General features: G+C 48.8%; 1 protein-coding gene across 3 annotated transcripts in view; it reads right to left on the bottom strand.

Moving 5' to 3' along the window:
* The window catches only part of LOC112072797 (poliovirus receptor homolog), a 34,647-nt gene extending 21,401 nt beyond the window's left edge, over positions 1 to 13,246 (bottom strand). For 2 of the 3 annotated variants that reach the window (XR_011476336.1, XM_070439931.1), the window contains exon 1: positions 12,809 to 13,245. Coding sequence is in view for 2 of the 3 variants with exons in the window: in XM_070439931.1 (XP_070296032.1) it covers positions 12,809 to 13,013 (205 nt within the window). In the remaining variant the exon portion in view is untranslated. Of the gene's footprint in view, positions 1 to 12,808 lie in introns of all 3 variants that reach the window. The other variant, XM_070439932.1, reaches the window with a different exon arrangement.
* Between the last annotated feature and the right edge of the window lie 2,210 nt (positions 13,247 to 15,456).

Here is a 15,456-nt window from a genome sequence, read left to right as displayed (position 1 = left end):
AAACCGGTTATTGCTGGAGGATGTTGCAGGCAGCAGAACGTTCTCCACGGTGTCTCCAGATTCTGTCACGGTCTGTCACATGGCGTGTGAACCTGCTTTCATCTGTGACAGAGCACAGGGCGCCAGTGGCGAATTTGCCAATCTTGGTGTTCTCTGGCAAATGCCAAACGTCCTGACGGTGTTGGGCTGTAAGCACACCCCCACCTGTGGGACGTCGGGCCCCATACCACCCCTCATGGAGTCTGTTTCTGACCGTTTGAGCAGACACATGCACATTTGTGGCCTGCTGGAGGTTCATTTGCAGGCTCTGGCAGTGGTCCTCCTTGCACCAAGCGGAGGTAGCGGTCCTGCTGCTGGGTTGTTGCCCTCCTACGGCCTCCTCCACGTCTCCTGATGTACTGGCCTGTCTCCTGCTGTAGCGCCTCCATGCTCTGGACACTACGCTGACAGACACAGCAAACCTTCTTGCCACAGCTCGCATTGATGTGCCATCCTGCATGAGCTGCACTACCTGAGCCACTTGTGTGGGTTGTAGACTCCGTCTCATGCTACCACTAGAGTGAGAGCACGCCAGCATTCAAAAGTGACCAAAACATCAGCCAGGAAGCATAGGAACTGAGAAGTGGTCTGTGGTCACCACCTGGCAGAATCACTCCTTTATTGGGGTGTCTTGCTAATTGCCTATAATTTCCACCTTTTGTCTATTCCATTTGCACAACAGCATGTGAAATGTATTGTCAATCAGTGGTGCTTTCCATAAGTGACAGTTTGATTTCACAGAAGTGTGATTGACTTGGAGTTACATTGTGTTGTTTAAGTGTTCCCTTTATTTTTTTGAGCAGTGTATATCAGAGAAGTAGTTGGTGAACCAGGCGAGACAGTCATTTGAGAAACCAAGGCTGTTGAGTCTGCCGATACGAATACGGTGACTGACAGAGTCGAAAGCCTTGGCCAGGTCGATGAAGACRGCTGCACAGTACTGTCTTTCATCGATGGCGGTTATGATATCATTTACTACCTTGAGCGTGGCTGAGGTGCACCCGTGACCGGCTTGGAAACCGGATTGCACAGCGGAGAAGGTATGGTGGGATTCTAAATGGTCAGTGATCTGTTTGTTAACTTGGCTTTCGAAGACTTTAGAAAGGCACGGCAGGATGGATATAGATCTGTAACAGTTTGGGTCTAGGGTGTCACCCCCTTTGAAGAGGGGTTGACCGCGGCAGCTTTCCAATCTTTAGGAATCTCGGACGATACGAAAGAGAGGTTGAAGGGGAGAAGGACCAAAATGCAGCGTGGTACGTATCCATAATATCATTTAATTGAGAATGAATACAAAATACAAAAGAACAAGAGAATAAAGGAAAACCGAAACAGTACCATATGGTGCAAACACTAACACAGGAAACAACTACCCACAACCCATAGTGGGAAAACAGGCTACCTAAGTAAGATTCTCAATCAGAGACGACGATCGACACCTGCCTCTGATTGAGAACCTTACTAGGCCAAACACATAGAAATACAACGACTAGGACAAAACATAGAAAAACAACATATAATGCCCACCCCAACTCACACCCTGACCAACTAAAATAAAGACATAAAAAAGGAACTAAGGTCAGAACGTGACAGGCATGGACTCTACAAGGTGTGGAAAGCGTTCCAGTGGGATGCTGGCCCACGTTGACTCCAATGCTTCCCACAGTTGTGTCAAGTTGATTGGATGTCCTTTGGGTGGTGAATCATTCTTGATACACATGGGAAACTGTTGAGCATGAAAAACCCAGCAGCTTGACACACTCAAACCGGTGCGCCTGGCACCTACTACCATACCCTGTTCAAAGGCACTTAAATCCTTCTTTAACCTGTCTCCTCCCCTTCATCTACACTTATTGAAGTGTATTTAAAACCTCTACAGGATCTGTGTGTCCCCCGCGGGACGGTTGAGCTGACGTACKCTAATGTGATTAGCATGAGGTTGTAAGTAACAAGAAAAGTTCCCTGGACATAGACATGTCTGATATGGGCAGAAAGCTTAAATTCTTGTTAATCTAACTTAAATTATTGTTAATCTAACTGCGCTGTCCAATTTACAGTAGCTATTATAGTGAAAGAATACCATGCTATTGTTTGAGGAGAGTGCACAGTTATGAACTTGAAAATGTATTAATAAACCAATTAGGCACATTTGGGCAGTCTTGAGAAAACATTTTGAACAGAAATGCAATGGTTCATTGGATCAGTCTAAAACTTTGCACATACACTGCTGCCATCTGGCAGCCAATATCGAAATTGCACCTAACCTGGAATAATGCATTGTGACCTTTCTCTTGCATATCAAAGATGATGAAAATATAAAATGCATGTTTTTTTCTTTGTATTATCTTTTACCAGATCTAATGTGTTATATTCTCCTACATGCATTTCACATTTCCACAACCTTCAAAGTGTTTCCTTTCAAATGGTATCAAGAATATGCATATCCTTGCTTCAGGTCCTGAGTTACAGGCAGTTAGATTTGGGTATGTCATTTTAGGGGAACATTTTTAAAAGGGTCCAATCCTTAGTGACATCAATAAGGCGTCATAAAGCTTTCACCTGGATTCAACTTGTCAGTCTATGTCATGGAAAGAGCAGGTGTTCCTGATTTTTGTACACTCAGCGTATGTCAAAACTGTAACTAGTCCACTCAGGAACATTACATTTTGTCTTGGTAAGTAACTCCGTTATATATTTTGCCTTGAGTTTTAGGTTATTCATGCTGAAAGGTGAATTTGTCTCCCAGTATCTGTTGGAAAGCAGATTTTACCAGGATTTCTTCAAGTATTGTGGTCCCGGCGAAGGGGTCCCGGCGTATACCGTACGAGCCATCATGGACTCAAGGCGTCGGGCGAGGGGCCTTCAGTACCTCGTGGAGTGGGAGGGGTACGGTCCGGCGGAGAGATGCTGGGTACCGGTGGAGGACATCCTAGATCCTTCTTTGCTACAGGAGTTTCACCGTCTTCACCTGGATCGCCCTGCGTCCCGTCCTCCGGGTCGTCCCCGAGGCCAGTGTCGGCGCGCTGCAGGAGCCGCGCGTCAAGGGGGGGGTACTGTCACGACTTCCGCCGAAGTCGGCCCCTCTCCTTGTTCGGGTGGTGTTCGGCGGTCGACGTCACCGGCTTTCTAGTCACCACCGATCCATGTTTCAATTTCGTTTTGTTTTGTCTGTACTACACATATCTGGTTTCAATTCCCATATCATGTTCCTTATTTAACCTTCTGGCATACCTTTCTGTTCTGTCCGTGATTGTTGGTGTCTTAGTGGTTGTTGTAGATGTTAGTTTGTATTTTCCTTATTGGTGTTGTCACGATCGTGTGGAGGATTGACGGACCAAAACGCAGCAGTAGGAAAATAAGCCATCTTCTTTTTATTAAGAAGAAGGAGAACCGAAAACAAAACACTCTTACAAAACTAACAAAACAAACAAACGACCGACCGTGAAGCTAATAAACGTAGTGCACATACAGGCTACAAACGTTCAGACATAGACAATTACCCACATCAAACGAAAGCCTATGGCTACCCTAAATATGGCTCCCAATCAGAGACAACAGAAATCAGCTGTCTCTAATTGGGAACCCATTCAGGCAACCATAGACTCTCCTAGACAACTACACCAACATAGACACAGCTAGACACATACACCCAACACAAACCCATACACTACAACCCAACACCCCCTTTACCATATAACCACCCAAAACGATAAAACCAAACATTCCCCATGTCACACCCTGACCTAACTAAAAAATAAAGAAAACAAAGAATACTAAGGCCAGGGTGACATAACCCCCCCCTTAAGGTGCGAACTCCGGGCCACCAGCACACAGTCTAGGGGAGGGTCTGGATGGGCTTCCTTCACGGTGGCGGCTCCGGCACTGGTCGTGGTCCCCACCCACCACAGTCACTAACCGCTCCTTAGCTTCCTCCAAATGACCCCCTCCACATTAACCCCACTGAATTAAGGGCAGCTCCGGCTAAGGCCGGACTAAGGGGCAGCTCCGGACTAAGAGGCAGTACCAGGGTAAGGGGCAGCACCAGGATAAGGGAGAGCACCAGGATAAGGGAGAGCACCAGGATAAGGGGCAGCTCCGGACTGAGGGACGGCAGCTCCGGACTGAGGGACGGCAGCTCCGGACTGAGGACGGCAGCTCCGGACTGAGGGACGGCAGCTCCGGACTGAGGACGGCAGCTCCGGACTGAGGACGGCAGCTCGGACTGAGGACGGCCCATGGCTGGCTGACGGATCTGGCTGCTCATGGCTGGCTGACGGATCTGGCTGCTCATGGCTGGCTGACGGATCTGGCTGCTCATGGCTGGCTGACGGATCTGGCTGCTCATGGCTGGCTGACGGATCTGGCTGCTCATGGCTGGCTGACGGATCTGGCTGCTCATGGCTGGCTGACGGATCTGGCTGCTCATGGCTGGCTGGATGCTGCTCATGCAGCTGGATCTGGCTGCTCATGGCTGGCTGACGGATGGCTGCTCATGGCTGGCTGACGGATCTGCGCTCATGCTGGCTGACGATCTGGCTGCTCATGGCTGGCTGACGGATCTGGCTGCACATGGCTGGCTGACGGATCTGGCTGCACATGGCTGGCTGGCGGATCTGGCAGATCCTGTCTGGTTGGCGGCTCTGGCAGATCCTGTCTGGTTGGCGGCTCTGGCAGATCCTGTCTGGTTGCGGCTCTGGCAGATCCTGTCTGGTTGGCGGCTCTGGCAGATCCTGTCTGACGAATGGCTAGCGGCTCCTGACTGACGAACGTCTCTGACGGCTCGGGACAGACGGGCGGCTCTAATGGCTCGGGGCAGACGGATGGCTCAGATGGCGCTGGGTAGACGGATGGCTCAGATGGCGCTGGGTAGACGGATGGCTCAGATGGCGCTGGTGTAGACGGATGGCTCAGATGGCGCTTGGCAGACGGGCAGTTCAGGCATCGCTGTGCAGACGGCAGACTCTTGCCGCTGAGGCGCACTGTAGGCCTGGTGCGTGGTGCCGGAACTGGTGGTACCGGGCTGGGGACACGCATCTCAGGGCTAGTGCGGGGAGAAGGACAGGGCATACTGGACCCTGGGAGCGCACATTAGGCCTAGTGCGTGGTGCCGGAACTGGTGGTACCGGACTGTGGACACGCATCTCAGGGCTAGTGCGGGGAGCAGCAACAGGACGCACAGGACTCTGGGGACACACAGGAGGCTTGTTGCGTGGTTTAGGCACTGGTGGTAAAGGGCTGGAGACACGCACATAGGGCTAGTGCGTGGAGGAGGCACTGGTGGTACTGGGTAGGGGCGGGAGGTGGCGCCGGAAATACCGGACCGTGCATGCGTACTGGCTCCCTTGAGCGCCGAGCCTGCCCAACCTTACCTGGTTGTATGCTCCCGTCGCCTGACCAGTGCGGGGAGGTGGAATAACCCGCACCGGCCTATGTAGGCGAACCGGGGACACCATGCGTAAGGCTGGTGCCATGTACGCCGGCCCGAGGAGACGCACTGGTGACCAGATGCGTTGGGCCGGCTTCATGACATAAGGCTCAACGTTCAGTCTAGCCCGGCCGATACGTGGAGCTGGAATGTACCGAACCGGGCTATGCACGCGTACAGGAGACACCGTGCGCTCTACTGCGTAACACGGTGTCTGCCCGTACTCTCGCTCTCCACGGTAAGTACAGGAAGTAGGCGCAGGTTTCCTACCTGACTTCGCCACACTCCCTTTAAGGCCCCCCCAAGAAATTTTGGGTTGTACTCACGGGCTTCCAGCCTTGTCTCCGTGCTGCCTCCTCATATCGCCCTCTCGGCTTTAGCTGCCTCCAGCTCTTCACGAGGAAGGCGATATTCTCCCGGTTGTGCCCACGGCCCTTACCATCCAGTATCTCCTCCATGTCCAAGAATCCTGTGTAGGTGGGTCCTGTTGCCGCTTTACATGCCGCTTGGTCCTGTATTGGTGGGTAATTCTGTCACGATCGTGTGGAGGATTGACGGACCAAAACGCAGCAGTAGGAAAATAAGCCATCTTCTTTTTATTAAGAAGAAGGAGAACCGAAAACAAAACACTCTTACAAAACTAAACAAACAAACAAACGACGCGACGTGAAGCTAATAAACGTAGTGCACATACAGGCTACAAACGTTCAGACATAGACAATTACCCACATCAAACGAAAGCCTATGGCTACACCTAAATATGGCTCCCAATCAGAGACAACAGAAATCAGCTGTCTCTAATTGGGAACCCATTCAGGCAACCATAGACTCTCCTTAGACAACTACACCAACATAGACACAGCTAGACACATACACTCAACACAACCCATACACTACACCAACACCCCCTTTACCATATAACCACCCAAAACCGATAAAACCCAAACATTCCCATGTCACACCCACCTAACTAAAATAATAAAGAAAACAAAGAATACTAAGCCAGGGCGTGACAGGTGTCACGTTCCTGACCTGTTTTCCCTTGTTTTTTGTATTTATTTAGTATGGTCAGGGCGTAGGTTGGGTGGGTTGTTGATGTGTGATTTTTATGTTGGGATTTGTGTGTGTTCGGCCTGGTATGATTCTCAATCAGAGCAGCTGTCAATCGTTGTCCCTGATTGAGAATCATACTTAGGCAGCCGGGGTTTCACGTGTGTTTTTGTGGGTGTTTGTTCTTGTGTCAGTGTTTCGCCACACGGGACTGTCACGGTAGTTATTTTTGTTATTTTGTATCGCATATTGTTTTGTTGTATATTAATTCACTATGGAAACTAACCACTCTGCGTATTGGTCCGATCCGTCTCGCCTCTCCTCGTCCGAGGAGGAGGAAAAAATGATTATCGTTACAGAAACTCCACCACCAAAGGACCAAGCGGAGTGGAAAAGGCAGCGACAGCAGCGCAGAAGACACAGGACTCGTGGACTTGGGAGAGATCCTGGACGGTAAAGGACCCTGGGCTCAGCCAGGGGAATATCGCCGTCCCAAGGCAGAGTTGGAGGCAGCGAAGGCAGAGAGGCGCTGGTATGAGGAGGCAGCGAGTGCGGTTGGAAGCCCGAGATTCAGACCAAAAATGTATTGGAGGTGGAGGGAACACGCGGAGGTGTGCAAAGCCGGGTAGGAGACCTGAGCCAATCCCCGTGCTTACCGTGGAGTGAGAGCGTCGTACTGGTCAGACACAGTTTATGCGGTGGAGCGCACGGTGTCCCCAGTACGCGTGCTTAGTCCAGTGCGGGCTATTCGGGCTAGGTTGGGCATCGAGCCGGGTGCCATGAAGCCGGCCCAACGCATCTGGTCTCCAGTGCGTGTCCTCGGGCCGGCGTACATGGCACCAGCCTTACAAATGGTGTCCCGGTTCGCCAGCATAGCCCAGTGCGGCGATCCACCTCGCCGCACTGGCAGGGCTACGGGGACCATTCAACCTGGTAAGGTTGGGCAGGCTCGGTGCTCAAGAGCGCGTGTACTCCTTCACGGTCCGGTATATCCGGTGCCACCTCCACGTACCAGTCCTCCGGTGGCAGGTCCCGCACCAGGCTGGCTCTCCGTCTTCTCTCTCCAGTTGCTCCCACCTGTCCAGTGCTGTCAGAGCCTTCCTCCTCTCCAGTGCAGCCAGAGTCTGAGCTGCCTGCCTGCCCAGCGCTGTCTGAACTGCCTGCCTGCCAGCGCTGTCTGAACTGCTGCCTGCCCAGCGTTGCTGAGCTGCCTGCCTGCCCAGCGTTGTCTGAGCTGCCTGCCTGCCCAGCGCTGTCTGGCTGCCTGCCTGCCCAGCGCTGTCTGAGCTGCCTGCCTGCCCAGCGCTGTCAGAGCTGCCCGTCTGTCCTGAGCCGTCAGAGCTGCCCGTCTGTCCCGAGCCGTCAGAGCTGCCCGTCTGTCCGAGCCGTCAGAGCTGTCCGTCTGGCCCGAGCCGTCAGAGCTGTCCGTCTGTCCGAGCCGTCAGAGCTGCGCCGTCTGTCCCGAGCCGCTAGAGCCGTCGCCAGACAGGAGCAGCGAGAGCCGTCCGCCAGACAGGAGCATTCAGACCGTCCGCCAGACAGGAGCAGTCAGAGCCTCAGCCAGCCATGACCAGCCAGAGTCGTCAGCAGCCATGACCAGCCAGAGCCGTCAGCCCCAGGAGCTGCCAGAGCCAGCCAGCATGTAGCTGCCAGAGCCAGCCAGCCAGAGCTGCCAGAGCCAGCCATCCAGGAGCTGCCAGAGCCGCCAGCCAGCCAGGAGCTGCCAGAGCCGCCAGCCAGCCAGGAGCTGCCAGACGCCAGCCACCAGGATCTGCCAGAGCCGCCAGCCAGCCAGGATCTGCCAGAGCCAGCCAGCATGGAGCTGCCAGAGCCATCCAGCCAGGAGCTGCCAGAGCCGCCAGCCAGCCAGGATCTGCCAGAACCGCCCGCCAGCCAGGATCTGCCAGAGCCGCACGCCAGCCAGGATCTGCCAGAACGCCAGCCAGGATCTTGCCCCTCAGTCGGTGCTACCCTTGGTTCAGTTGGGTTGATAGGAGGGTGGTTGTAGTTAGGAGGCCACGGGGGCGATTGAGGAGGCGGGAAAAACATTTGTTTAATGGGGTCCACGTCCGCGCCAGAGCCGCCACCGCGGACCAGACGCCCACCCAGGGACCCTCCCCTAAGTTTAGGTGGTGCGCCCGGAGCTCGCACCTTAAGGGGGGGGGTTCTGTCACGTTCTGACCTGTTTTCCCTTGTTTGTATTTATTTAGTATGGTCAGGCGTGAGTTGGTGGGTTGTCGATGTGTGATTTTTTATGTTGGATTTGTGTGTGTTCGGCCTGGTATGATTCTCAATCAGAGGCAGCTGTCAATCGTTTGTCCCTGATTGAGAATCATACTTACGCAGCCGGGTTTCACGTGTTTGTCTGAGTGTTTGTTTCTTGTGTCCAGTGTTTTGCCACACGGGACTGTCACGGTAGTTATTTTTGTTATTTTGTATCGCATATTGTTTTGTTGTATATTAATTCACTATGGAAACTAACCACTCTGCGTATTGGTCCGATCCGTCTCGCCTCTCCTCGTCCGAGGAGGAGGAAGAAAATGACTATCGTTACAATTGGAATATTGCTTGTTTGTTTTATTGAGTAAACTCAGTTGTTTTACTCTAAACTGTGTCCTGCGCCTGACTCCGCTACATTTCTGCACCCAATCGCTGACACTGTGCTTAGCTCCATTCTGTTCATTTTTATCCCCCCCAAAAATACCCTTGTCCTTACCGATAACAAGCATACCCATAAAATGATGCATCCATCACTATGCTTGAAAATATGAATAGTGGTACTCCGTAATGTGCTGTGTTGGATGTGCCCCAAACATAACGCTGTGTATTCAGGACATAAAGTTAATTTATTTGCCACATTTTTTGCAGTTTTACTTAAGTGCCTTGTTGCAAACAGGATACATATTTTGGAATATTTTTATTCTGTACAGGCTTCCTTCTTTTTACACTGTCATTTAGGTTAGCATTGTGGAGTTACTACAATGTTATTGATCCATCCTCACTTTTTTCCTATCACAGTCATTAATCTCTGCAACTGATTTAAAGTTACCATTGGCCTCATGGTTAAATCCCTGAGCGGTTTCCTTCCTCACCGGCAACTGAGTTAGGAAAGACTCCTGTATCTTTGTAGTGACTGGGTGTATTGATACACCATCCAAAGTGTAATTAATAACTTCACCATGCTCAAAGGGATATTCAGTCTCTGCTTTTTTTACCCGTCCACCAAAAGGTGGCCTTCTTTGCGAGTCATTGGAAAACCTCCCTGATCTTTGTTGTTCAATCTGTGCTTAAAATTYACTGCCTGACTGAGGGACCTTACAGATACAGTGCCTTCAGAAAGTATTCACACCCCTTGACTTTTTTTCACATTTTGTTGTGTTAGAAAGTGGGATTAGTTTAGCTGTTATTTTTGGTCAAAGATCTCCATCAAATTTTCTGTAATGTCAAAGTGGTAGAAAGATTTGTCAACACTTATGGAAATAATGCATAATATATTTTTTTAGGAATAATGAAAATAATAAGCCATAGAAACTAATGTACACACAGCCACAGTCACAGCTGCTTCTCCTTGTTGATAAAAAAAGGCAGGTGTGCAGACTAGGTTAATCTTTAAGCATGTTTCAGCTTGATAAGAGTTAATATATTTTGGGTGAGGAGGTTGGGAGGAAGTTGAGGCTGGAACTGTTCTGGAGGGAATCAATCTAAAATCAAAGCCCCATGTGGTCTATAAGAGCCCCTCCCATAACATCAGTCAGGCAGACAGAGCATAACCACAAAGAGCTTTTCCCTGTGCGTTCCTAGTTCCAAGGCTGAAATACAAGGACTTTCGTCTATCTATAGTGCACTAAACCAAAGCAAGGCCTTTCATTAACTTTGAACAAGGCATGACAGAACAATGTATTATACCACAGCATTGTTGAATACTAGTTTCTGATTGGCTACAAGGGCATTCTTGTCACGACTTCTACCGAAGTCGATGCCTCTMATTTTTTGGCCGTTGTCACCGGTCTCCTAGCCATCATTGATCTATGTTTCATTTTCCATTGGTTTTGTCTTGTCTTCCTACACACCTGGTTCCAATCCCATTCATTAATTGTTGTGTATTTAACCCTCTGTTTCCCCTCATGTCCTTGTCAGAGATTGTTTATTGTTATGTTCATGTTGTATGTATTGGTGTGCGACGGGTTCTTGTACCCACATTTATTTTTACATTTTACATTTACATTTTAGTCATTTAGCAGACGCTCTTATCCAGAGCGACTTACAGTAGAGTGCATACATTTTATTACATTTTTACACACTGAGACAAGGATATCCCTTTCGGCCAAGAGCAGACGCTCTTATCCAGAGCGACTTACAGTAGAGTGCATACATTTTATTACATTTTTTTTTTACATACTGAGACAAGGATATCCCTACCGGCCAAACCCTCCCTACCGGCCAAACCCTCCCTAACCCGGACGACGCTATGCCAATTGTGCGTCGCCCCACGGATCTCCCGGTTGCGGCCGGCTGCGACAGAGCCTGGGCGCGAACCCAGCCCAGCCTGGGCGTGAACCCAGAGACTCTGGTGGCGCAGCTAGCACTGCGATGCAGTGCCCTAGACCACTGCGCCACCCGGGAGACCGGGGTCCATTTTTATTATGGACTTTGGTTTTGGAGTTTATATTTTAAGTTATTAAAATACTCCATTTATACCAAGTTTAATTCTCCTGCGCTTGTGTCATGTTCTGACCTTTATTTCCTTTGTTTTGTCTTTATTTAGTATGGTCAGGGCGTGAGTTGGGGTGGGCAGTCTATGTTTGTATTTCTATGTTTTCCTATTTCTGTGTTTGGCCTGATATGGTTCTCAATCAGAGGCAGGTGTTTTGTGTTGTCTCTGATTGGGAACCATATTTAGGTAGCCTGTTTTGTGTTGGGTTTTGTGGGTGGTTGTCTTCAGTCTTCGTGTGTCTGCACCAGACAGAACTGTTTCGGTTTTTCACATTTGTTGTTTTTGTATTTTGAGTGTTCACTTTAAACAAGATGAACAATTACCACNTGTGTCATGTTCTGACCTTTATTTCCTTTGTTTTGTCTTTATTTAGTATGGTCAGGGCGTGAGTTGGGGTGGGCAGTCTATGTTTGTATTTCTATGTTTTCCTATTTCTGTGTTTGGCCTGATATGGTTCTCAATCAGAGGCAGGTGTTTTGTGTTGTCTCTGATTGGGAACCATATTTAGGTAGCCTGTTTTGTGTTGGGTTTTGTGGGTGGTTGTCTTCAGTCTTCGTGTGTCTGCACCAGACAGAACTGTTTCGGTTTTTCACATTTGTTGTTTTTGTATTTTGAGTGTTCACTTTAAACAAGATGAACAATTACCACGCTGCACATGGGTCCTCCGATCCTTCTAACTTCTCCTCCTCAGACGAGGAGGAAGACGAAAGCCGTTATAGCTTGACTTCCCTGCCACCTACATACACGATGTGACAGAATCTCTGACCCTATATGAAGTCAGCAGGAGAAAATACCCCGGACATGGAGGTGGAGGAACGCGTCCAGGAGCATACGGAGAGGCTTTACCATCTGAGCATCGCCATGGATCGCATTGTCCAGAATATGGACCGCTGGGAGAGACAGGGAGTTCTTCCAGTGCCTCCACCAGCACAACCGGGGTCTATGCTGAGCGCCTCTCTCCCGCCTGAACCCAGTGGGATCCGTCTATCCATGCCACGGGGGTACGMCGGAAGTGCTGCCAACTGCCAGGGTTTCCTCCTCCAATTAAACCTTTATCTGGCCATGGTCCAACCAGCTCCATCGGACCATGAGAAGGTTTTTGCCCTCGTCTCGTGCCTCACCGGGAAAGCACTGGAGTGGGCCAGCGCCGTTTGTGGAGGGGAAGATGCGGCGTTGGACCATTTTGAGGAGTTGTTTTCGACCACCCACCCGAGGGTAGAGCGGCGGGTGTGCGTCTCTATCATCTGAGGCAGGAGACGAGGAGCGAGCAGGAGTTTGCTCTGGAGTTTAGGACCATGGCTGTCTGCGCCGGATGGAACAACAGGGCCCTTATCGATCATTACCACTGCAGTCTATGCGAGGACGTCCGTCAAGAGCTGGCCTGCAGAGACACCACCCTCACATTCGACCAGCTGGTGGACCTGTCCATCCGGCTGGACAACATGCTGGCTACTCGTGGACGTCCAGATCGGGGTCTAGTGGTTCCATCCTCCCTCAACCCCTCCCCGATATCATATGCAGTCTTCTTACACTGTCAAAAGTAGAAACAGTGCTGTAAAGAGTGAAGGAAGAGTTCTTACCTAGCACAGTCAGAAGTATCTCTGTATTGTATGCTCCACTGGGGAAAACACTGAAGATACATGTGAAGGTGCCTTCATCCAACAGTCTGACAGCTGTTATTCGAATAGATCCAAGGTTYWCTGAYGGGTTCCCAATAAACTGKACTCTWTYKKYCAATCMATTYGKTGCAATAAACTTAGTAMCCCCATTGGGATAAATCAGCATMAAATTATGGTTCTGTGTTTYTTCYRMAGTACTTTTCTGCCATGTTATCTGTTCGAGRTCCTCGGTTGTCTCTATCAGTCTGCAGGATAAGTCCACATCCTCCCCCTGTACCACAGTCCTCCATCCTCCAATCACACGTGTACCTGAAGAGAAAACACAAGCCAAAAAAACAGTCCAAAAGATACCTGTAGAATAGATGTTTATGAACTCTAATAAACAGATGTTACCTAAACACAGAGACAAGACCATTAKTAGTATTTAGCTGTGCTATGAACTATGATATCCTATTGATGCTGAAATGTGGCTATTGCAACAACAACAAAAAAGCGGCAATTGCTCAATCTTTGACCCTAACCCTATTTGGGCAGCCATAGTAATAGATGGCTAAAGCACATACTGATCTGGGACCAGTCTAGTCTGAAACTACTTAATGAATATTTTATTAGAATAATAAGCCAAAAGACCTGACCCTATTCTTACACTTCTCTATTTATTTTTATTTAACCTTTATTTAACTACGCAAGTCAGTTAAGATAAAATTCTTATTTAAAATGACGGCCTACCAAAAGACAAAAGACCTCCCGCGGGGACGGGGGCTGGGATTAGGACAAAACACACATCATGACAAGAGAGACAACACAACACTACATAAAGAGAGACCTTAGACAACAACATAGCAAGGCAGCAACASATGACAACACAGCATGGCAGCAACACAACATGGTAGCAGCACAAAACATCGCACAAACATTATTGGGCACAGACAACAGCACAAAGGGCAATTATTATTCAAGAGTAAGATATTCAATACATTCCTAGATGATTGCGCACGCTCAGCATGTCACAAATCATACTGAATTAAAAACATAGTAAACATACTGTTACGTGCCTCCTAACGGAGGGATGTGCCGGAATCAGGAGCAGGAGAGCAAGGAAATCCCAGTGGTGAAGTAGTTTATTGAGCAGTCTCAACTCAACTACAACATGGGACTGAAACACGCCCAAACGAGGTTGCCACACACACAGGGAAATAAAGCTCTACACACGGAGGAGAAACCTCTACTCCTAAACTCAATACCAAACGGCACAACTGCCGTGAGAAAAGAAACCCTGTGGTGCAGACACGCACCCCTAAAAATCTAACCACAGAAAACAATCCCACACAAAGACTAGCAGGCAGCGGAGGTAAATGTACCCACCGAAATCAACTAATAAGACACAGGTGTAAACAATACAGACAGACACAAACGAAAAGGAAAAATGGATCGTGGCAGCTAGTAGGCCGAGCACCGCCCGAACAGGGAGAGGAGCCACCTTCGGTGGTAGTCGTGACACATACTGAGCGGAATCCCTCACCAACAGCCAATGAAATTGCAGGGCGCCAAATTCAATCAACAGACATCTTATAGTTCAAATTTCTCAAACATACAAGTATTAGACACCATTTTCAAGATAAAATTCTCCTTAATGCAACCGCTGTGTCAGATTTAAAAAAAACTTGCAAACCATGCAATAATCTGAGGACTGCGCTCAGAGACCTAACACAACCAAAAAGATATCCCCCATGTTGTGCAGTCGACAGAAGTCAGAAATAGCATTATAAATATTCACTATTCACTTACATTTGATGATCTTCATCAGAATGCACTCCCAKGAATCCCAGTTCCACAATAAATGTTTGATTTGTTCCATAAGACCATCATTTATGTTCAAATAACTCCTTTTGGTTCGCGCGTTCAGTACACAATCTAAACTCACGAAGCGCGGGCAGATCCAGGCAAAAGTTCAGACGAAAAGTCATATTACAGTTCGTAGAAACATGTCAAACGATGTATAGAATCAATCTTTAGGATGTTTTTATCATAAATCTTCAATAATGGTCCAACCGGAGAATTCCATTGTCTGTAGAAAAGCAATGGAACGCGAGGTAACTTTCACATGAACGCGCTTCACGAGCTCGTGGTTCTCTGCCAGACCTCTGACTCATTCCCCTCTCATTCCCCTCTCCTTTACAGTAGAAGCATCAAACAAGGTTCTAAAGACTGTTGACATCTAGTGGAAGCCTTAGGAAGTGCAACATGACCAATATCCCACTGTATCTTCAATAGGGAATGTGTTGAAAAACGACCAACCTCAGATTTCCCACTTCCTGTTTGGATTTTTTCTCAGGTTTTCGCCTGCCATATGAGTTCTGTTGTACTCACAGACATCATTCAAACAGTTTTAGAAACTTCAGAGTGTTTTCTATCCAAATCTACTAATAATATGCATATATTAGCAACTGGGAATGAGGAGCAGGCAGTTTACTCTGGGCATGCTTTTCATCCAAACGTGAAAATGCTGCCCCCTAGCCCAAACAGGTTTTAACTCAGTATGTTTACTATGTTTTTAACTCAGTATGTTTACTAGGTTTTTATCTCAGCATGTTTACTATGTTTTTAAC

The sequence above is a fragment of the Salvelinus sp. IW2-2015 genome, unplaced genomic scaffold (genome assembly GCF_002910315.2).
Source record: "Salvelinus sp. IW2-2015 unplaced genomic scaffold, ASM291031v2 Un_scaffold2044, whole genome shotgun sequence".
NCBI classification, from domain to species: Eukaryota; Metazoa; Chordata; class Actinopteri; order Salmoniformes; family Salmonidae; genus Salvelinus; species Salvelinus sp. IW2-2015.
Note: the sequence above shows the minus strand (reverse complement) of the source record. Positions and strands in the feature narration are given on the sequence as shown.